Source organism: Geotrypetes seraphini, chromosome 1 (assembly GCF_902459505.1).
Source record: "Geotrypetes seraphini chromosome 1, aGeoSer1.1, whole genome shotgun sequence".
Taxonomy (NCBI): Eukaryota; Metazoa; Chordata; class Amphibia; order Gymnophiona; family Dermophiidae; genus Geotrypetes; species Geotrypetes seraphini.
This window is the reverse complement of record NC_047084.1, coordinates 299496556-299518871: the sequence shown is the minus strand read 5'-3', so window position 1 is coordinate 299518871 and position 22316 is coordinate 299496556. Positions and strand designations below refer to the sequence as shown.

The 22316-nt window shown below is 43.8% G+C and overlaps 1 protein-coding gene across 5 annotated transcripts in view; it reads left to right on the top strand.

The window, feature by feature from the left end:
- The window catches only part of LOC117364830 (rho-related BTB domain-containing protein 1-like), a 194000-nt gene that overhangs the window by 129924 nt on the left and 41760 nt on the right, over positions 1–22316 (top strand). For all 5 annotated transcript variants that reach the window (XR_004540322.1, XR_004540324.1, XM_033954504.1 and 2 more), the window contains exon 7: positions 22114–22264. Coding sequence is in view for 3 of the 5 variants with exons in the window: in XM_033954504.1 (XP_033810395.1) it covers positions 22114–22264 (151 nt within the window). In the remaining 2 variants the exon portion in view is untranslated. The remainder of the gene's footprint in view (positions 1–22113; positions 22265–22316) is intronic.

Below are 22316 nucleotides of genomic sequence, written 5' to 3'. Positions count from 1 at the left end.
ATTGGAGGAGTCGGCTTCGAGAGGTGGCTCTGTTTGAAATTCGATCCCATGAGAGAGCACCGAGCGTGCTTAAGCAACACTACGCTGGCTTATGGGTGAGACTGCGGGACTTGGTGCCGTCGACCGCACGAGAGGGGGACCAGGGGCCCTCTTAACAGGGAATTGACTTTACATTTTCTTGGCCGGCCCTCGGTGGTTTGCCCCATTAACTGACTCTTTATAGCCTTCTTTCTCTTTCTCTCTTTTCATACTTTGGTGCCCTGGGGAGGGGGGGGGGGGAGGGAGCTACCCGGGATATGAGTGACTGGTTTGTATGGGATGGACGATGATGAGTGCGATTGGTGTTCTGAGTGTTGTGTGGTTTTTGGGGGTTTTTTCTAATGGAAAAAGGCGGGAGATCACTGTTCCAGATGGGCGGCTCACCTTTCCATTTGTACCTCTCAACTTTTGCCCCCACTGCTCTTTTTGTATTGTACTGTTTTTGTATATAACACGCATATGGGGGTACACTTGGGGAAGTCTTGCTATTGCTCCTGATTGTTCCTGCTTGTTCTGAGTGATGGATTATTCTTTGTCTTTTTGATGGTTATTGTTACGCCCTACTGGGCGGTGTATTTTTCTCGCTGTCAATAAACATACGTTAAAAAAAAAAAAACATCTGTTCCTCAAAGCATATACATAATCTCCACTTACATGCGGTCATTCCTTCTAGAATATACAAGAGCTATTTGGAATGTATTATGCAAAAACTGAGAACACATTATATAGTTTTATTCATAGCGTTACAACATAACATTACATAGGTTATTCTCTAGACACTGAGTTTGACACCCCTGCTCTAAAACTAAGCAATTATATAAGGGGCTAAAATCTGAAACATAGACTAAGTTGCGGGCCAAATTTTTTATTAAGCTACGTAGGGGTCCTTTTATTAAGATATGCTAACCGATTTAACATGCGCTAAATGCGCACCTTAATAAAAGGACCCCTTAGTCTTAGTAGAAGTATAGGGTTACAATCTCTCCAACCCCACGCCGGCTCTGTGATGTAAACAAAATAAATAAAAAAGACTTTTCCTCTCTCTTTTATGTCCTAGTTCACGCTTGCTATTTAACACCAGCTCTGGCAGGATACACATTTCAAATCTGACATATTGTAATCACAAAACAGAAAATAAAATTATTTTTTCTACCTTTTGTTGTCTGGTCATTATTCAAATCATGTTGGTCCCAGGCTCTGGCTGTCTTCTGATAACTTGCTGGCCAGGGTCTCCTACCCATTTGTTGTTTTCTTCTTTCTCCGTGCTAACCATCCACGTGCCATTTCTGTCCTTTCCTTCCATTTCCCTTCCCTCCCCCGGAGGTCTGGAATCTTTCTTTTTTTCGTCTCCATTCCCGCAACTGCAATGAAGGACCCCACCATCTCCAGATACACCATCTCTCCTTTTCTCAACTACCCTTTCATCCAGCATCTCTCCCTCCTTCTCCACCACCCTAGGGTCCACCATCGTTCCCTTTCTCTTCCCAACTGCCCTCCTATCCAGTATCTCTATCCCTCCCATCCACACCATCCCTTTTGTCCAAATTCTCTCCCTTTCTGATCCTTCCCTCCCATTGTCCACCATCTCTCTCCATCTCCTATGTTTTTAGACCCATTATTTCTTCCCCTCCCCCCTCAGTATGGCATATGCACATCTCTTTGGACCCCTCCTTCCCTCCCTCTGTATACTTCTACACCAGGGCCTTCTGCCCTCCCCCCCCCCCAAGCCTACATGTTTTCCTCCTTTTTAGCATCCTCTGGCTTCCCGGTCTCACCTTCAAAGCAGCCTGCAGAGGATTACCGGTCGACTGTAGTAAACCTAGCAGGCTACCATCAGCCTCCATAGCACATTCCCTCTGCCATGGTCCCATCCCTCCTCTGACGTACGGGACTGCGGCAGATGGAACATGCTGTGGAGGTCAACAGCAGCCTGCAGGCTGCTTTAAAGGTGAGATCGAAAAGCCGGGAGAGAGATGGTAGACAATGGGATGGAGGGAGGGAAGGAACAGAGGGCATTTACTTGTGGGCCAAATCTAATTAGCCTGCGGGCCAAATTTGGCCCTTGGGCCTGAGTTTGACACCCCTGTTTTAGAGGAATCTTGGATAGGATCACTTTAGAGTCAAGTGGATAAGGTGGAGATACAAAGTACAGCCTAATCACATAATTTCAGCAAGTAAAAATGGCATATAGCATGCATGAGACATATGATTTGAGCATCATATTGATCAATGCACGAGTATAGATGATACACAAAAAAAATCAGCCTTTTGCGTGACTAATCAGTTAGCTGCAGTTCCTGGAAGATTTTGCTGAGGTAATAATGAAAGATAGGATGGGGTAGAAGAGGGTAGAGGGAAAGGCTTGGCAAAGAGGTAGGTTTTTATAGCTTTTATAAAGTTTAGGAGACCTTCAAGAGATCTGATGTGAGGAGGAAGACTGTTCCAGAAATTTGGTAGAAATGGGAATAGGATCGTTTCTGTGCTGTTAGGAACTGGAGGGCATGTCCTAAGAGTGTATGTAGGCGTATTTCATCCTGGATTTGTAGCACTCTTTTTGGAGTGTAGTGAGGAAGTTTGTCTGAGAAGTATCTAGGAACCATATTGTAGAGGGATTTATAAGCTAGCACTAGGCCTTTGAAGAGGCAGCGTTTGGCTATGGGCAGTCAGTACTTGCACTTGTAGTTGTGGGGCCCAGAGCCTCAGCTTTGGCTCCTCTGTTGTTGCGGGAACTATGTTGTAGTGCAGCTGAAGACGAAAAAGGCGGCAATATAAATACCTTAGCATTTCCTAATCGGCCATGAAGTCCATCTTAAAAAAATATTACTTAAAGAAAAGAGGCAAAAGCAGGCAAAATGAATAGACAAGAATAGAAAGAAACCATAATAGTGGAAAGACGATAAAGTTAGCAGCTTCAACACTATAATGAAGGGCTGTATCATGCTATAGCTGTGAATGGAAGAAGAAAAGCCAAGAGCAATTTGAAGAGCATAGCTACATCTGCACCAGCAAGAGAGCAGAATGAAATACTCACCCAACGGAAAGAGATGGAAAACAGCCAAGCAACAGCCTCATCTATGCCACGAACAGAACACTGGCAGAGAATTGGAGTAAATATTTGCTAATGTAACTGGGCTTATATATATATGTAATAAATACTGTAACCATGCTGTTATGAGAGCACACAGCATATGCATTTACACGTGCGTACAGCCATGTAAACACTGTTTCTGTTTGATTTAATTCCACTCTTTGCTCACTCTGGGTCAAAAAAAACTGAGGTGAACCAGGGCTCTTTGTTGCTGTTGCTAAGGCCCTCAAACCCTGTACCACAAAACAGAGTTGTACATTGGCTAATTGGGCTCCCTTCTTTTTGCATCTCTACTGTAAGTGGCATAGTCTCATCAGAAACAAGTGTATGTGTCTGTGGCTCCGAGTTCCAGTCACATATGAGCTGCACAGTTTCTTCACAGAAGAATAAATAGTTTAGACGATCCAGACTCTGAAACAGCAAATATTTGCTTTCATGAATGCAGACTCCTGGTGATATCAAACTAGAAACACTATTTCTGGCACACAGAGTCAACTAGCCTGAAAAACGCTCAGTTCTGCAAGTCAGTTGTAGCGGTATAGTAAATGGTGAATCAAAAAATAAAACTGTTCAGTCCTACAATCCCTTTCCCTCTGAGTTATGCTTTTCCCTTTCTTTCCTAAATTCAGATACAGCGCTTGTGTTTCTGAATGCTTGTGCTAATACTGTACTTTGAAGAAAGGAATACATTTAATTCGACTGCAGTTCATTCTACTTGCAGCAACCTTTTACTTTATATCCACACAGTTCCTTTAATCGGTGCCCTCCCCCCCAACAGAAATGAAGATTTCTAGTGCAATGTGTCTAGTGGTCATGAATACTAGGGTTATGCATCTGAACCCGCAAGTTGCTTGTAGAATGCTGTCAATCATCCTTTCAACTCCACCTCCTTCTCAGGGAGCTGCTCCTCAGTTGTTGTTTTTCTGCAAGCAAGTTGCTCAGAAGCGTTTCTGCTTTGCTCTGTAGTTTTATTATTTCGGAGTATTTTTTTCTAAGCTTTTGGTCGGAGGCTCAGTGTCCAGAGGTTTACACTTGTTGGGACCTCTGCCTAGGAGAAGATGCAGACTTGCACTGCGGAAGTCTGCTGCTACAGGATCATCCCTCAGGGACACCTAGCTAGCCAGCCTGCTTTTGTATTTTTGTATGTTTTGAGCTCAGATGCTGTCCTCTGCTCACATCCCTGATTTATCAGGAGCTTGAGCGTAGACTGTTGTGCTCCTTCCCAGCTTGGCCGGGATTAATAATGGGCCTGCTGCTTTGTCCTTTCTTCCTTCGTGGCGCAAGGTTTTCTGGAAGTTGAGGCTCAGTCCTACCTTGGTCCAACTGGCAGCCCAAAGATCAAGTTTGTCTAGAGCTGTGTTTTTCAACCTTTTTACACCCATGGACCGGCAGAAATAAAAAAATTATTTTGTGGACTGGCAAACTACTAGGACTAAAATTTAAAAACCCCGTTTCCGCCCCATCTCCACGAGCTCGTCCCCACAAATCATCTGATCCCATCCACACAAGCCTCAGTTATGATTTTATATTGATTGTATTTTATTAAAGTATAAAAAGAAACAATATTCTGTACAATTGTCATTTTATAACTACAAATAATACAGAGCAAGGATCAACAAAACCCCTGTCTCCCCTCCCCTTCACATATATCCCCTCAACTATCAAGAAAACTGAACAAGCCAAATTATTACAGAATGCTACACAGAAATATCATGCTAACAGAATAGTGTTAGGGGAGTGTAACTAGGGCAACTGCCCCCTGGTCAGAGAGAGCCCTAAGCCACTGCCTGGGCTTTGCAGTCCCCAGTTATGTCTAACACCAGCTCTAGCAGGATATATATTTCAAATCCGATATATTCTAATCACAAAATAGAAATAAAATTATTTTTTCTACCTTTTGTCGTTTCTGCTTTCATCTTCTTTTCACTCTCTTCCTTCCAACATCTGCCCTCTCTGCCTCTTCAATCCAGCATCTTCCCCTTCCATCCACTGTCTGTCCTCTCTCCCCCTTCCATATGGTATGTGTCTTTTTTCTATGCTCCTCTCCCCTTTCCATCCAGCCTGCGTCCCCTCTCTCCTTTTTACATGATTCATTCCAGCTTCACTGCTCTCTTCATTTTTATCTCTCCTACACCAGATCTATCATCATTGTCCCTCTCTGCTTATTTTTCTGCTGACCCCTTCCTATCATCAATCTCTCTACTTTCTCATGCCTGTGTCTCCCCTTCCCCTCCGCTAATCTCCCTGCCAGCTGTTTCCTTCCTTTTTTCATTCTCCCTTCCCTCCTCCTCCTGTCCAGCAGTAATTCTCTTCCCTTCCTCCCCTCCCAGCAGCATCTCTCCTTCTCCCTCCCCAGTAGCAGCTGTCCCTTTTTTTTCTTTGCCCAGCAGCTTCCCAGACTCCTTTCCCTCCTCCCCTCCCAGCAGCATCTCTCCTTCTCCCTCTCCAGTAGCAGCTGTCCCTTTTTTTCCCCTTACCCAGCAGCTTCCCAGATTCCTTTCCCTCCTCCCCTCCTAGCAGCATCTTTCCTTCTCCCTCTCCAGTAGTAGCTGTCCCTGTTTCCCCTTGCATAGCAGCTTCCCAGACTCCAATAGTGGCTTTCTCCTCTCCCAGCAGCTCTCCTTACTTCTCAGTGCAGTGATTCAGGAAGGCAGCCTCGGGTTCTTTGTTGGATCGCGCCGCCTCTGAGGAAAAAGGAAGTTGCATCATCAGAGGCAGCCGCGACTCAGCAAAAGCCCCGAGGCTGCCTTCGTGAATCGCTGCGCTGGGAAGTAAAGGAGAGCTGCAGAGAGGGGAGAAAGCCACTGTCTGAGGCTCCCCAAGATCTCTCCGGCCCAGCGCAGACTTCAGATGTTGATCTTGCCGGCCCTGCGCGGACTGGCAAAAATTTCCTGCGGACCGGCGGTTGAAGAACAGTGGTCTAGAGAACCTGTGAGGCAGAATTTTTCTCTCATCTGCATTCCTAAGCTGAGACAGGCATATGGCACAATGAATAAGGTTATTATAGCCTATAGGGAAAATCAGGGGAGGGGGGCAGGAATGTCTTCAAAACTGAAATTTAAAGGTTTCTGCAACCTGAGCCAAGCTCTCCCATCTCTAAAAACCCTTTCTGTGCAATTTTTGTATTTTAGGAAAGTCCCCATGGGCCGTTTTTGGTGCAATTTTTAGGTGGCAGCCATCTTTGATTTTAAACAATCTTTTTTTCTAAAGTTTCCATCTGCCTCAAAATCCCTTGATTCTACTTAAAATCAATAGGAATAGACCCCTCAGACCTTCCTACCCCTATATCATGCTAAGTTTGTGCTGGCTGGCTGAGGAGAATCCAAGTCTCACATGCCACAGAACGTGTGAGGGAGGGGCAGGATCCTTGTGCTCAGTCTTCTCTCAGTCCTCCAGGGCTGGGGATCTGCAGGGGGCACATTCCAAGGGGAAGAGACCCTTTCCAGAACCCTCTGATGGTGCATTGGCCAAGCAGAGATGCCCAGGAGGACCAGCAGGGTCCCTGCTGGGGTCTTCGAGACCCCCAGTACAAGGCTTCACCCTAGATTTTATGAGCCTTGTGTGGAATTCCTATTTGAATTGACAAGGGTCCTTAGCGTCTGCGTTTAGTTTGACAGTGACTGTGGTGCAGAGGACTTTTCCTCAGCATGTGACCCAACCAGACAAGGGTACAGAGACTGACCAGGAGGTTCAGTCTGACTTAGACTGGGAGGATGGAAAGTCAGATTCAATGCCACTATTGTCCCAGGATGCAGTAGTGGCCCTTAACCAGGGAGAAGACCCTACAGTTCACCTGCTGTTCCAAACCTCTGCACTTCTGAGCATTATTTCTACCTTGCTAAGAGAATTGAAGCTGTAAGTTCCTCCAGTCCCCTTGTCAGAGTGCTCAATTATGAGTGGCTTGGTTGCTCCAGCTGCATTCTTTCCCTTGCATCTGAACATCACAAAGCTAGACATAGACCACTGGGAGTCCAACTCCTCCAGGACTTGAGATGAATCGTTGATTTCAAGAAGAGCCAGCTAGAGCCGACCTAGTGACTGGAATACCTGGAAATTTTATTTGACATGGCCTTGGGCCAGATCTTCCAGGGCCTCACAGATTGAAACTCCGGAAGCAGATTTTGAACCTGCTACAGAGTCCAACTCCCATGGTGTGGCATTATATGCAACTCCTTGGGTCGATGGCGGCAACCATAGAGGAGATCCTATGGGCAAGAGTGCACATGAGGCCTCTCCAAGACTCTCTTCTCTCGATGGTCGCCTCAGATTGACTTGCTTCAGCAACTGCTTCGCTGGTTAAGGGAAGCGAAGAGTAGTCTGCGGTGGTGGCTTCAGCCAAATGCCCTCTTAAGGGTCATGCCTCTCCGTATTTCCTTCTAGGAGATTCTAACAACCGATGCCTTTATGGTTGGGGGATCATTGCAACAGACACCCAGTTCTGGGTCATTGAACAATGGCTCAGCAAAAGTGGTCTATAAGTCAACTAGCGCTTCAAGCACTGGAGAAGTCTCTGGAAGGCAAGGCAGTCATTCTTCTCAGACAATGCAACAGCGGTGACCTATATCAACAGGCAGGGAGACACCAGAAGTGCCCTGTTATACCTGGAAGTTCAACTCCTCTTTTAATGGGCAGAAGCTCATTTGCAGACCTTTTCGGTTGCACATGTTGCAGGAGTGGAAAATGTGCATGCTGACTTTCTCAGTCTGCAGACTCTCAACCCGGGGGAATGGTCTCTGTGCCCCCAGGCATGTACCTCCATATTTCAGCGGTGGGGGCATCCACAGATAGATCTGATAGCTTTAGCTGTAAACACAAAGGTGAATTGCTTTTACAACCGAAGATACGAGCCTGGAAGTGCTGGGTTGGATGTGTTAATCCAACTGTGGCCGGAGAAGGGGCTCTTGTGCATGTTTCCCCCAAGGCCCTTTGTTAGAGCGAGCCATCCACAGGATTGTGAGTTCTAGTGGCACCTGATTGGCCCTGCAGACCATGTTATGCGAACCTACTTCACCTCCAGAGGGATGAAGGCCTCAGATTGCTGGTAGAAGTGGATCTTCTCACTCAGGGCCCAGTCCATATCAAAAATTCGGCACACTGGTATTGTGGCATGGCTCTTGAGCAGATGGCCCTGATGGGCAAAGGTTACTCAAGACGTGGTCGTTTCAACTCTGCCTAGAACTACGAAACTGTTAACAGAAGCATCCTGTGCCAAGGCCTGGAAGTCCTTTCAGCACTGGTGTGCTGTGGTTGATGTAGAGACTTTATGAGCTCTGATTTCATTAGTACTGGACATTTTGCAAGAGGGGACTTCAGAAGGGTCTGTCAGTCGGATTGTGGTGCAGATAGCAGGCTTTTCCTTTTTCTAAGCTTAGGGGGGATGAAAGGCTGTCCTCTCACCCAGATGTCACCCAGTTGAAAGGGGATAGATTCAAAACGAATGCTAGGAAGTTCTTCTTTACCCAATGTGTGGTGGACACCTGGAATGCGCTTCCAGAGAGCGTAATAGGGCAGAGTACGGTACTGGGGTTCAAGAAAGGATTGGACAATTTCCTGCTGGAATTGGGGATAGAGGGTATAGATAGAGGATTACTGCACAGGTCCTGGACCTGTTGGGCCGCCGCGTGAGCGGACTGCTGGGCACGATGGACCTTAGGTCTGACCCAGCAGAGGCATTGCTTATGTTCTTATGTAGTTCATTAAAGGGGCTCTTCAGTTGTGCCCTCTGGTGCATCTCCCTTTCCCTTCTTGGAATCTTAACATTATATTACAAGGTCTCAGTACAGCATTGAAAGCTTTTATGGGATGCTTCCCTTCTGGATCTTAGTGTATCTGATGGCAATTACATCTGCGAGACGAGTTTCCAAGTTACAAGCTCTGTCCTGCAGGGAACCATTCCTTAAGTTTACAGAAGCAGGGCTCTACTTGTGCCTGGTTCCGTCCTTTTTACTGAAAGTAGTCTCAGCCTTCCATATCAATCAGGAAGTCCGTTTGCCTGCTGCATTTGCTGGATGTCAAACGAGTGCTTCTCCAATATCTCAAAGTTACCAATGGGTTTTGCATATCAGATCACCCTTTTGTTCTGATCAGTCATGCCAAGAAAGAGAGGACGGCGTCTAAAGCTTCAATTTCCAGATGGATTTAAATGGCTATTTTCTCCACTAGAGGAGTTGCTATCTCACGAGCAGAAACTTCACCTGAGGAAATCTGTAGAGCAGCTACTTGGTCTACCCCTCGTAACTTTGCCAGGTTCTTATAGGGTGAACATAGCAACCAGGAAAGATGTCATTTTCGGGTCCTCCGTTTTGAAGGCAAGCTCAGTGAGCCCGTCCTGAACTCCGGGGACTGCTTTGGTATATCCCTAGCATTCAAGACCACTAGACACATTGCAGTTGAAAGAAAAGATTAGGTTCTTACCTTAATAATAATCTTTTGTAGATGTATCTAGTGGTCCTGAAGCCCCGCCCTGTGGCTCCATGGGATTTGCCTGCCTTCTGCCTTGAGATCAGTCCAAATTTGGAGAATTCTATGTCTTTCAGATGAACTGAGAGGGTTTTAAAAAAAAGGAAAACACTCAGGAGAGTAAAGTCTGGTCTAAGTCTCTGCTTGATAGAGCTTGTAGCTACTCGCATGTCCTGCTATTTAAGATTAGTGCTGGTTGCACACAGGTTTTTATCTGCTGATCTGTTACTTGAATTTTATAAGGTTAATGGATATGTTTATTATAGAGCAGAACAGAATTGTAGTGTCGGGGTTTTCCTCGTTTGCCTCCTTCCAATTATGTTTGTCATTACAGTGCTACTTGATTGCTTTGGTGCAGGAGTGGCTCCCTGGGAAAAAGGCAGAATTCAAAAGATGATTGACAGCAACTTTTGGGTTCAGTTGCATAACCCTAATGTTCAGGATCAATGGGCACATCTACAAGAAAGAAAATTATTGAAGTAAGAACCTAATCTTTCTTTATATGCATGTCTTCCAGGCTCTTTTACGCTACAAAGATATTTTTTGTGTGTATGATCTTTCTTGTAGAATTAAGTTTCAAGTTTTATTAAAATTTAATACGCTGACCCAGGGCCAAGGCCATCTAAGTAGTCACATTACTTTGTAAGAACTTCAGGTAAGTTACAGTTAAACATCTGCTTTGGCCATCCTCCATTAATACCTCGTTCGATCAGTCACCTTGACTTTATAGCAGTTACTGGCGTACACTAGGGCTCTTTCACCCTCATTCTTCTACATATTTTAGATGGGTACTTATTTTGTATCTGGGCCAATGAAGTGTTAAGTGACTTCCCAGAGTCACCAGGAGCTGCAGTGGGAATCAAACTCACAACCTAGGTTCTGTAATATCTTGATATTGCAGTTAAGGAACAGGAAGCAGATATGGGAACTTTCAAAAAAAAAAAAAAAAAAAAAAAATTAAATTATTGGTTGCTGACTTCATCAAACTGTATTGCTCTGTATTTCTATATCTACCGGGTACATGGAAAGTAGGACAGATCCTGTGCCAACAGCAAAACAATAAATCCTGGGAGCAGTCATGGAGTGAAACGTGGCTTTGCTGGCAAAATATTTCCTGGAACAGCCATAGAAAAGATTTTTTTTGCTTTTGGCAGACATAATTTTGGAATATGCTTATTACTTGTGCTTCTATGAATTCAGAATCAGTCCAAAGCCTCACTCATGAAACGCATTAAAGTGAAGAGTCTGCAAAGAGGCACGTAGCTTTTTTGGTGAGTAATGTCTTAATTCAGTGGTTCCCAAAGTCAGTTGAATTTGCAGGAGATATAAAAGCTTTCAGTGGGTGAGGTATTTGACTAACCCGTATCACACACCCTGCAAACACCAAAGCAGGACCAGCATACGGCACGCACTCTGAGCTCAGCTGTGCACACCTTAAGTATGCAACATTCCCTTTAGGTTAGTCACCTAACTCAATTATTATACTGTTTTCTCTGTCTACATGTTACACTTCTGTCTGTCCCCTTCAATAGTGATGCTCTATTTATATGAATGTTTTACTGTTATTTTAATGTGTATCATATCATAGTATTGTTAATACTAAGATTTAATATGCCTTTTTCCAATTTTATATTCCTATTCTAACTATAATGTGTTGTTTGAGCCTTTATTATGGTCATCTGGACCATCCCCAGGGTTTCATTTGCTGCTCTAGGTGAAATTTCAGACATGCATCTCGCCCCTGCCCCCAGGGACAGCTTTAGAGCTTGACTGTATCCCCTCCCACCCCACTATAGTCCAGCATCTCCTTTTTACCTCCCATCTTAGTAGCCAGCATCCTTCTCCCCCCCCCCCCCATGTGGCCAGTAATCTCCTTTCCCTTCTCTTATCCTCTCAGGTGACTGGCATTCACCCTTCCCCCTTCCTATCCATCCAAGATGGCCAGCATCTCCCATTCCCTTCCTTAACCCCTCCCCTCCCTCGATCCCATGTCTAGCTCCTTAATTTTCAACCGGCTGCTGTCTTCATACCTCTTCCAAAGGCTGCTCCAAAGGTTCTCGTCACTAGTGTAGGTGTGTGTTCAAGCACTGACACATCTCAATCTCCCCTGTTGGGTGGGAGAGGATAAGATCCAGCAGCACTTGAGCACAGACCTCTACAGGAAGTGCTTTTGGAGGGCTCAGGAGGAGCTAGGGTGACAGCAGCAAGAGAAAGGAGGGGGGAGATGCTGGCCATATGACCAATGTAAGGAAGAGAAAATATGAGGATGCTTGCCTGCCATGGCTTCACTCCTAAATATTATAGCCCTAGCTGAATGCCTAATTCACCCACTGACAAAACCGGTGTAATAGACATGCTCTTATGATAACTGTAAATTGCCTATATCCAGTTTATACTTGCTGTACATGCACCTTGGGTGAATTTTGTTGTTGTTGTTGTTAAAGGCAGCAAATAAATCTTAAAAGCATAAATATAGCTGGGTCTCCAGAGTGACTATGATGTAGACCGGGGGTGCCCAATACGTCGATCACGATCGACCGGTAGATCGGGAAGGCAACGTGAGTCGATCGCGGAGCCCTTCCCATGATAGACTCATGTTGCCGTCCCAATCTACCGGCCGATCAGCCTTCTTCATCAAAGACGATGACGCCGGGCATCCAGTTTAGTCTGTTTTTTGTCATTTCGGGAGGGGGGGTGGTGGCGGCAGCAGCAGCCTGAAAAAGAAATCATCCTGGCTGGGGTCGGTGTCATGCTCCGGAGCTTCTACATTCTTCCTATCTGGCCCTCTCCCTTCTACTTGCATCCGGCCACACTCCCTGCTCCGTGGCTCTCTTCGGCAACTCAGCAGCAGCGATTGACACAAGCTTCTGACGTCGGGGCCTACCCTCTGCAAGTCCCACTTGTTTCAACTTCCTTTTTCTACAAAAGCGGGATTCGCAGAGGGAAGGCCTCAATGTCGGCAGCCTGTCTTGAACACCGTTGCTGAAGAGGGCCGCAGGGCAGGGTGTGTGGCTGGATGCAGGTGGAAGGGAGAGGGCCAGATGCAGGACTCGTGGGTGAGGGAGGAGAACGAGAGAGAGGGGAGGGAAACAAAAGGAAATATTTCATACCGGGCTGGGCTGGGCTGGAGTGGAGGGAGGGTGGAAAAATTCTGGCTACAAGAAAAGGGCGGAAAGCTGAAAATGGAGATAGTGACACAAAGAAGAGAAAGGGTAAGCAGGACCTACTGAATAAGGATAGAGATACAGAGGGGACATGAAGAGGAGGTGAAATAGAGACATAGAAGTAATGCTGAAAAGGGGGGGGGGAGATAAAGACATTGAAAGGACAAATGGTGAACATGGGGTAAAAACAAGGACAGAGACAAATGAAGATTCTGAAAAAGTGGTGAGATAGGGATATAGGTGAGATGGACACAAAGAAGGGTGATGCTGGAAAATAGGTGGAATGGTAATTCTGACAGACACAGAAGGGAAATGCTGGATCAAGGAGAGATGGGGCTCAGGTTGGATGGAATGGGGAGAAATGCATGGTTGGCCCGGAACTTCCTCTCCTACGTCATAATTGACGTCGGGGAGCAGAATGCTGGTCAGCACAACGCTTTTGCAGGGAGAGCTTGGGGTGGCGGTGGCTTGGGGGCTGTTCCCTGATGGCGGCAAACTGAGTGGCTTGGGGGGAGAGGAGGGAGAAGGAAAGAAAGGGGACAGGCAGGGAGACAGAAAGAAGGGGGAACAGGGAGACGGAAAGAAAGGGAGGCAAGGAAACAGAAAAAAAAAGTTGGGGGAGAGAATGAGCTCTGGAGGAGAGGAAACATAAAGGAGGCTGAAAGAAGGGAAGAAAGATTGGATGCACAGTCAGAAGAAGAAAGTGCAACCAGAGACTCATGAAAAATTATTTTATTTTCAACTTAGTGATCAAAATGGGTCCGTTTTGAGAATTTTATATCTGCTGTCTATATTTTGCACTATGGCTCCTTTTACTAAACCACAATAGCGTTTTTTAGCGCAGGGAACCTATGAGCATTGAGAGCAGCGCGGGGCATTCAACTCCCTGTGGTAAAAACTGCTAGTGTGGTTCAGTAAAAAGGGAGGGTGGTATATTTGTCTATTTTTGTATGGTTGTTACGGAGGTGACATTGCATAGAGTCATCTGCCGTGACCTCTTTGAAAAAACCCCGGAATATGAATGATAATTAATATTTTCTCTGCCTTTCAGTGTGCTTTGTGTTTTGTTTTTTTTTAATTTCATTATTGGTAGATCATTTTGACTTTGTCATTTTAAAAGTAGCTCGCAAACCTAAAAAGTGTGGGCACCCCTGATGTAGACCTTGACTGGTAGACCTTTTCCAATAAGAGGCATAAAAAAGAATGGTTTGCAATGTTGAAGTATTCAAGATCACATGTTACAGAGTTCAAGAATTTCAGGGCACCCTATTTGAATTAGAAGTTTCATGGCAAGTGAGCTAATTTTTCAAGTGCTCTTTGAACAACATTCAAATGCAAATCTGTTTTGATTAATTTGCATTCTTACAAAGGCTTCAGTTAAAATGACACTCAAGATTCTGATGCCTTATAAATTTTATTTTTTCAGTTACTTGCTTTGGATTTGTAGGTTATGTGGTGGCACTTTAAACTCTATCCTAGGGACAGAAACTTAGAACAGGTTTAGTACATCAGCAGCAGCGTTGTAACTTTCACTCTGAGTCATCATGCTCCATTGATTTGTCTAATAACATATTTCCATCGATGAATCTGTGTTAAACATTATTCAAAGTTCTAGTTCAGTGTTCTGGCATATACTGCTTTAACAACTCGGCTGAGACCCTTGTTGAAATGTGATTTATCTTTCTGTTAATACAAATATTTGGTAAAGACCTCTAAGATTTTCTAACATTGACCCTTTTATATACTCGGAATAATATGACAGGTTGCCTAGGTGGGGAGGCCAAATAGATATCTATTTTATGAAGACATATGGGTGCCTATGTATCTTTATAAAATATCAGAATATAACTCAAAAAAGATATAGTGGAATTAGAAAAGGTACAGAGGAGGGTGACGAAAATGATAAAAGGGATGGGATAACTTCCCTATAAGGAAGGCTAAAGCGGTTAGGGCTCTTCAGCATGGATGGCTTGAGAATGATGTGAATCACTTGTTTACTCTTTCCAAAAATATTAGGACTAGGGGGCATGTAATGAAACTACTAAGTAGTAGATTTAAAACATACCGGAGAAAATATTTCTTCACACAACGTGTAATTAAACTCTGGAATTTATTGCCAAAGAAAGTGGTGAAATCAGTTAGCTTAGGATTAAAAACTTTTTTTATATTTTCCTAAAAGAGAAGTCTGTAAGCCATTTTTGAGATAGCTTGGGGAAATACACTTCATATTCCTAGGATAAATAGCTTAAAAGCTTTTTTACTACTTGGGATCTTGCTAGGGACTTGGGTTGGCCATTGTTGACAGGATTCTGGGCTTGATGGACCTTTGGTCTGTCCCACTATGGCAATTCTTATGTTAACTTGTAGAAACTGCAGGTAAGATGAACCAAGTCCATTTATACCTGCTCAGGAATCACAATTCCAACCATTTTCTGTCCAAACTATACCCCCTGATATGTCTATATTCATGTCACATTTGTATGTACTTATCTGTCATCATTCATACTTTTATGTGGGGGAGGGGGTATAGGAGGCCTTTTACATGCAAAGAAAAGCTATTCTGTAATTAGCACCTCCACCCCACCCTTGCCAATATGTTGACTGCATTTTCAGCTTTGTAGTGCTTTCTGCTAAACTCTCACTCTAGAGCAGGGGGTTCTCAACCCAGTCTTTGGAACACACCTGGCCAGTCTGGTTTTCATATCAATGAATATGCATGAGATAGATTTATATGCACTGCCTCCACTATATACAAATATATCTCATGCATATTCATTGTGGATATCCTGAAAATTTGACAGGTTAGGTATATCCCAAGGACTGCTCTAGAGGGCACTTTTCTATGGAAGATAATCCATGTACTTGCACGTGAAGGGGGAAATGCTCCCACATCATATCATCCACAGTCTACTTTTTGTGCCAAGTGGAAGGGGCCCCCCTCTTAACAAGGATGCAGTTTCCTACACATAGCCTATGGACTATATTGAGATTAGAACTGCAGTGTGATAGCTACATTCTAATTTTGCTATTTGCTAGAGAACCATGTCCCATAGTCTATTTTCCTATAATAAGAAATTAGTTAACTGGAAAATTAAGTGATTTGTAATTAACAAAACCAAGTAAGGAGTCCACCCAAGAGGAAAACAATATAATTTTCTTGTGTAAGTTAGGTGCCTGGACATTTTATAATAAATGTATTCCTGTTAGGAGTGAAAAAGTTTGGTCATGTTACACCTTTACCTGTACAAGCACATACATTACTGCATTTCCTATAAGGTTTTATTCTAGGTCTATGAAATAGAAATAAAAGTTTTCCTAAACTTGTTTGTGATACCTTCTTTCAGGCACATTCATTTAGACTTGAGTAGGGATTCAATCTTTGCATTGCTGAGAGGAGGCCTTGCGCCTGAGTGGACGAAGCACTTGTGGAAGGCGCGAGCTGCAACGCTTTAGAGGAGATGCTCCCTGGTTTTCCTCCTGCACAGTGAGGCCACCGTGCAAAGCACCAGCACTGCTAGTCCAGGCAAGAACTGAGAGGGGAGGGTTGGGGGCTGGGAAGCTGCTGGACTAAGGAAAATAAAGGGAGGGCTGCTACTGGGAGGGGAGGGGGCTGGGAAGCTGCTGGACTAAGGAAAATAAAGGGAGAGCTGCTACTAGACCAGGAGGGGTGGAGGCTGGGCAGTTGCTGGACTAAGTAAAATAAAGGGAGGGCTGCTACTGGGAGGGAAAGGGTCTGGGAAGCTGCTGGACTAAGGAAAATAAAGGGAGAGCTGCTATTGGACTGTGAAGGTAGGGGGCTGGGAAGCTGCTGGACTAAGGAAAATAAAGGAGAGCTGCTACTGCACCAGGAGGGAAGGGTTGGAGGCTGGGAAGCTGATGGACTAAGGAAAATAAGGGAGAGCTGCTACTGGACCTGGAGGGAGGGATAAGGAGAGATGCTGCTGGGAGGGGAGGAGGGAAAGGGAAGGGAAGAGAGTTACTGTTGGATAGGGGGAGGAGGGAAGGGAGATGGGGTACTGCTGGACAAGGGAGGAGGAAAAAAGGAAGGAAACAGCTGGCAGGGAGATTAGAGGAGGGGAAGGAGTCAGTGTGGAATGGAGAGATCAAATGAGGGAAAGGGGAGAGACAAAGGAATGAGAAAGTAGAGAGAGATTGATGCTGGGAATGGGGTCAGCAGAGAAATAAGGAGAGAGGGACAAAGATGCTAGATCTGGTGTAGGAGAGATAAAAATGAGAGCAGTGAAGCTGGAATGAATCATGAAAAAAGGAGAGAAGGGGCGCAGGCTGGATGGAAAGGGGAGAGGGGCATAGAAGGAAGGCAGATACCATATGGAAGGGGGAGAGGGCAGACAGTGGATGGAAGGGGCAGATGCTGGATTGAAGAGACAGAGAGGGCAGACACTGGAAGGAAGAGAGTGAAAAGAAGATGAAAGCAGAAACCAGAGACAACAGTCTGCCCTTTTTTGGGGGGGGTTCTTTCTGCCTTAGCCCTCTCTCTTACCATAATCATTCTGCGGTGCATCAGAACCCAGTCGCCCAGCGCCGCCCTCCCCTCCCCCAATCGCCCGGTGCCACCCCCCGGTCACCCGGCCCCTCTGGCAAATTTAAGAACCCATTGTGGCCCACGAGTCAAAAAGTTTGCTCATCCCTGGTCTAGAATGTTAACTACTATTTTTATTTTTCATTATTTTATTTTTTGCATATAATAACATTTGTAAATCACTTAGAAGTTCGTGGCATTGGGCAATATATTAAATTTTGTGTGAACTTGGAAACTTGAATTGGCTCAGACCTTTTTTAAAGGAAGTGCTAATCCATCGTGGCTCAAGTACACAGGAGTAAAATATTTCATGTGGCGACTCTTGCCAGACACAGGCAGGAGGAGCTGCCATATGAGCTCATGGTTGTTGTAAAGTTCCACAGTATGCATCTGTTCCTTAACATCCTGGAGTCTGTCTCAGAATCTAATAGAACTACTGGAAATTGACATTTGAACTAATTAGTTGATGAAATCTTATGTTTTATACATTTATAGATTCTTATTGGGATATGAAATAGCAAATTTATTAGCTGCAGATTTTATGATGTGACATCCTTCTTTATTATCCCCATCAACTTTGGTCCTCTCTTTATCCAAGTTTCCAAGTTTATTAAGAGTTAACCCTGTCCATGTCTGAACGGCTTACAAATCCCTGTCTTCCTTTCATTTTCTCTAATACCCCCATTTCAGACCAAGTCTCTTTCTTCTTTAAGAACATAAGAACATATAGCAGGACACCCAAATAGGAAGAATAATCCAAATTATAGTTCACAGATACTAGGGTCCACCTTAAGGGTCAGCACTTCATTGGCTCCCAGTTTATCATAGGATTCAATTCAAATGTGCATGCATTACCTTCAAAATTTTACATGGTATTTTCGCTCCTCTTGTCCCTCTGCTATGGAACATTTATAGATTTTCCTATGCTAGAAGTGCTCAACAATTCAAACTCTCTCTCTTCCATCTATAAAAGGAATTAAAGGAATCAAGAACTTCAGTCTTTCTTTGGTTTTTAAATTTTCTCAGTTATGGAACGAACTCCCTTTAGCTTTGAGAAGCCCTTTCTTATTCTTCCGTAAATCTTTAAAAACTTTTTTATTCGCTAAACATTTTGGAAATTAATCCTCTCTTAATTCTTGTTGTTTTCTTTTAGTTTATCTTTTTTAATTATTGTTAACCGAGTCGAGCTTCCTCTGGTTGATGACCCGGTATATAAAGCCAAGTTTTAGTTTAGTTTAGCACTCAAGAAAAAGATCTAGGTGTCATCGTAGACAATACGCTGAAATCTTCCATTCAGTGAATGGTGATAGCCAAAAAAGCAACAGGATGCTAGGAATTATTAGAAAAGGGATGGTAAATTAAGAGTATTATAATGCATCTTTTGCTCCTTGGTGTAACCTCACCTTGAGTATTGCATTCAATTGTGGTTGCCATATCTCAAAAAATATATAGCAGAATTAGAAAAGGTTCAAAGAAGAGCGACAAAACTGATGAAGGAGAGGGAACTCTTAATGAGTAAAATCTAACAAGGTTAGGGCTCTTCAGCATGGAAAAGAGATGGCTGTGAGGGAGATATGATTGAAGTCTGCAAAATCCTGAGCGGTGTAAAATGAATAAAAGGGAATCCATTTTTTATGTTTTCAAAAATTACAAAGACTATGGAACACTCAATGAAGTTATATGGAGATAAAACAAATGGAAGGAAATGCCAGGAAGTTCTTCTTTACCCAACGTGTGGTGGACACCTGGAATGCGCTTCCAGAGGATGTAATAGGGCAGAGTACAGTATTGGGGTTTAAGAAAGGATTGGACAATTTCTTGCTGGAGAAGGGGATAGAAGGGTATAGATAGAGGATTACTGCACAGGTCCTGGACCTGTTGGGCCGCCGCGTGAACAGGCTGCTGGGCGCGATGGACCACAGGTCTGACCCAGCGGAGGCATTGCTTATGTTCTTATGTTCTTATTCAATGAATAGTTAAGCCCCCTCCACACCATATGACCAGCATACTCTCTTTCTTCCCTTTCCTCCGCCCCCCCAAAAAAAAATATGGCCAGCATACTCTCTCATTCCTCCAACCCTCCCCCACGCACACCATATGGCCAATACACTCTCCCTTTCCTCTAGCCCCTCCCACTCTATATTGCCAGCACCCTGTTTCTTCCTTTCCCTGCAGCCCCCACTCCACCCCATGTGGCCAGCATTCTTTCTCTTTCCTTCCCACCAGCTCCAGCCTCAACCAGTCAAATCACCCCCCATCACCGCGAGTCAAGCATCTTCTCTCTCTTCCCTCCAGTTTCCAGCTCCCCTCCCCCCTGGGTCCATAAGCGGTAGCAGAGGCTGAAAGCAGCAACCCCTCCCCTGTCCAATAGAGGCAGCAGCAGAGCCCATCCCTGCAGGTCTGACAGCAGTAGAGGAGGCAGCACAACATCCTACCCCACTACCTTCTCAGCCCTCACCACCAATCCTCACAGGCCTGTTCTTGAGCTTTCCCTTTGCCTTTCACGGAACAGGAAGTTACATCAGAAGGAAGGACCCTGGCAGAGGGAAAGCCCAAGAGTAGGCCTGAATCTGTGAATCTATGGTGGTGAGTTTTTGTTGGTTTTTTTTTAACAAATTGATTCGAATCAGTTAAGCCAAACTGAATTGGTGAATTGATTCAAATCGTGAATTGGACAGCACTAATCGACCTTCCTTCTTTCTAGCCAATGAGCTACCATCAGCTTCAGCTACAGGTTGACTTGCTCTCCCTTCTTTTGAGATTCATTGCCAAAATATAGGAGAAACCCCTTCTAGCTCCACAGCTGCCCTGATGATATCATCAGAGGCCCAAAATGATTGCTTCATTGAGCAGCTTCATTATGATATCATTGGGGCAGTCAGAGAGTTAGTGTAAGCTGGCCAGAAGCAGCAATTTGAGAGCTTGTCCTCTTAGGCTGGTTTTATCTACCACTGCACCAAATGGTAGCAGGCTTTAAGGAGCATACTGTTTTAATTTATTGTTTTTGACAGGATGCTAAATTCGTTTTTTTAATTGGGAAGTTTTCAACTGTACTGTATACTCCTGTTCAACTCACAGGCTCTGATTAAATACAGCGGTTTTCCCAGTCTGCCTCTGTCAGGAGAACAAACCTTAAAAAATCAGGCTCATAAGATGGAAAAGTCCCTTCAGGAGGGATGTGTGGAATTTTTCAGAATCAGGACAGTTCAAAGAAATCTTTCATGAGCTTTTAGAAAGGTGAAAATAATGCCCATATGAAAGGAGATAGCACAAATGCTTTGGGAAAACATTGGATACAGATACAGCAGCTTAAGTTAAGTGACTCTTATGAACTTTATACATTTTTTTGATTAGTAAAACAAAGGAAAGTTTTTTGCTATGATTATTTGAATGTGAGCACGATAATATTGGTTCATACTCTGAGGCTTTTCCTTCCTGAAAAATTTTCTTATTAATGTCAGCTTGATTTGTGACAAAGAAACGTTTGAGTGAAGTTTTCTTGTTTTTGATTGATTTTCTCACTTCATGCCTAGTTTTCTTGTGGTATTCACATCTCTTGATACATAACTTACATTTCAGTTTCTATTTGTCTTACTATGACAAGTTTTCAATATACTGTAGGTCTGGAATGTGTTGTGTTTTGTAGGGTTTACTTACTGGTACTCTGAAGGATTTTCCCTTTCTCCCCTCCCCCTCCCAAACCACTATCTTGGGTGAGATGGTGTTAGGGTGGGGGGACCTCCTATCTTAAATTTTCAGCTCAGAGCCCATTCAGTCCTGGCTATGTCACTGGGATCAAAACACTATAAATAAAGTTAAACCATTTTAGTTCATTTTTTTATAGCTTGTATTATTTAGTGAACAGTTTCAAATTATACTCATATTTTGAAAACTATGTGGTGGAACTATAATACTGGTGAGCACTGTCAAATAGGCATTTGAAGTCTCTCTTTCAACCTAATCCTCGGGACATACACAGCCAGTAAGGCTTTCAGAATCTCTACATTGAATATGTATGAGGCAGATCTGTATGCCCTGCCTCCTTTGTATGTAGATCTATCTCATGCCTGATCGTTGTGGGTCTCCTGAAAACCTTACTGGTTGGGTGTGTCCTGAAGACTGGGTCAAAAACCCCTGATTTAGAGAAATCTGTCTATCTATCTGGCTCTTCCAAAGAGATGCTATATCATTTGTCTGTGGTACTGATTGGTCAGAAAATTATGATTGTTACTGCACCTGTAGAAAAGGGATTTCTCTCTTGATAAGAAAGCAAAAAAATTGGGGGATAAATGTTAAAAGTTAAATAGTCCATTCCTGGCTGAACATGGGAATTATGGGTTGATTTTACAGCCTTAATTGGAATACTTTTACCTCCTCTCTGTCTGTTAGGTTTTATGTTGCTTTCAGTCCTGGTTTCTTTTCAACTGATAGTGTTTTCTTTTCTTTTTTCTTTTTTTTTGTAAATCTTTATTAATTTTAAAATATAAATAGTGCAATACAATGAATTTAAACATAAACAAATCAAGAAACGCACTTTAAATATGCAAATAATTAAAAAACCACTCATTTTCTCCCCCCTCCCTCCCTTAACTAATAAAAGTAGATATACATTTATAATTTCCATACAATAAATAAAATGCAGAAAAAGAAATGTCTTAGAACTACCTTGTTAACAGTGGAAACACTAGTAATTTTAAGAATCCCTTTAAAAGGGGCGTAGTAGAATAATCCTCTTTGCTTTTTTGTATGAGAGCTCTTTCTGATAGCAGTGAGCTGACACACTCGGGTCACAGTATACTAGATCTCTCTTCTGTTTTCTTCAGGTTTCTCTCCCGGGTACCAGTCGTTCCTGTTTGGGAGCTGTGCTTGAGTATTTGTATACAGGGCTCCTCAGCCCAGCCACAGATCTTGATGCCATGGAGCTCTTGATCTTGACCAACCGTCTTTGTCTGCCTCGCCTGCAAGCTCTAACAGGTGTGTCACTTTCTGATGTCGTCTATGGAATTGATTGTTGGAAAATTGCATA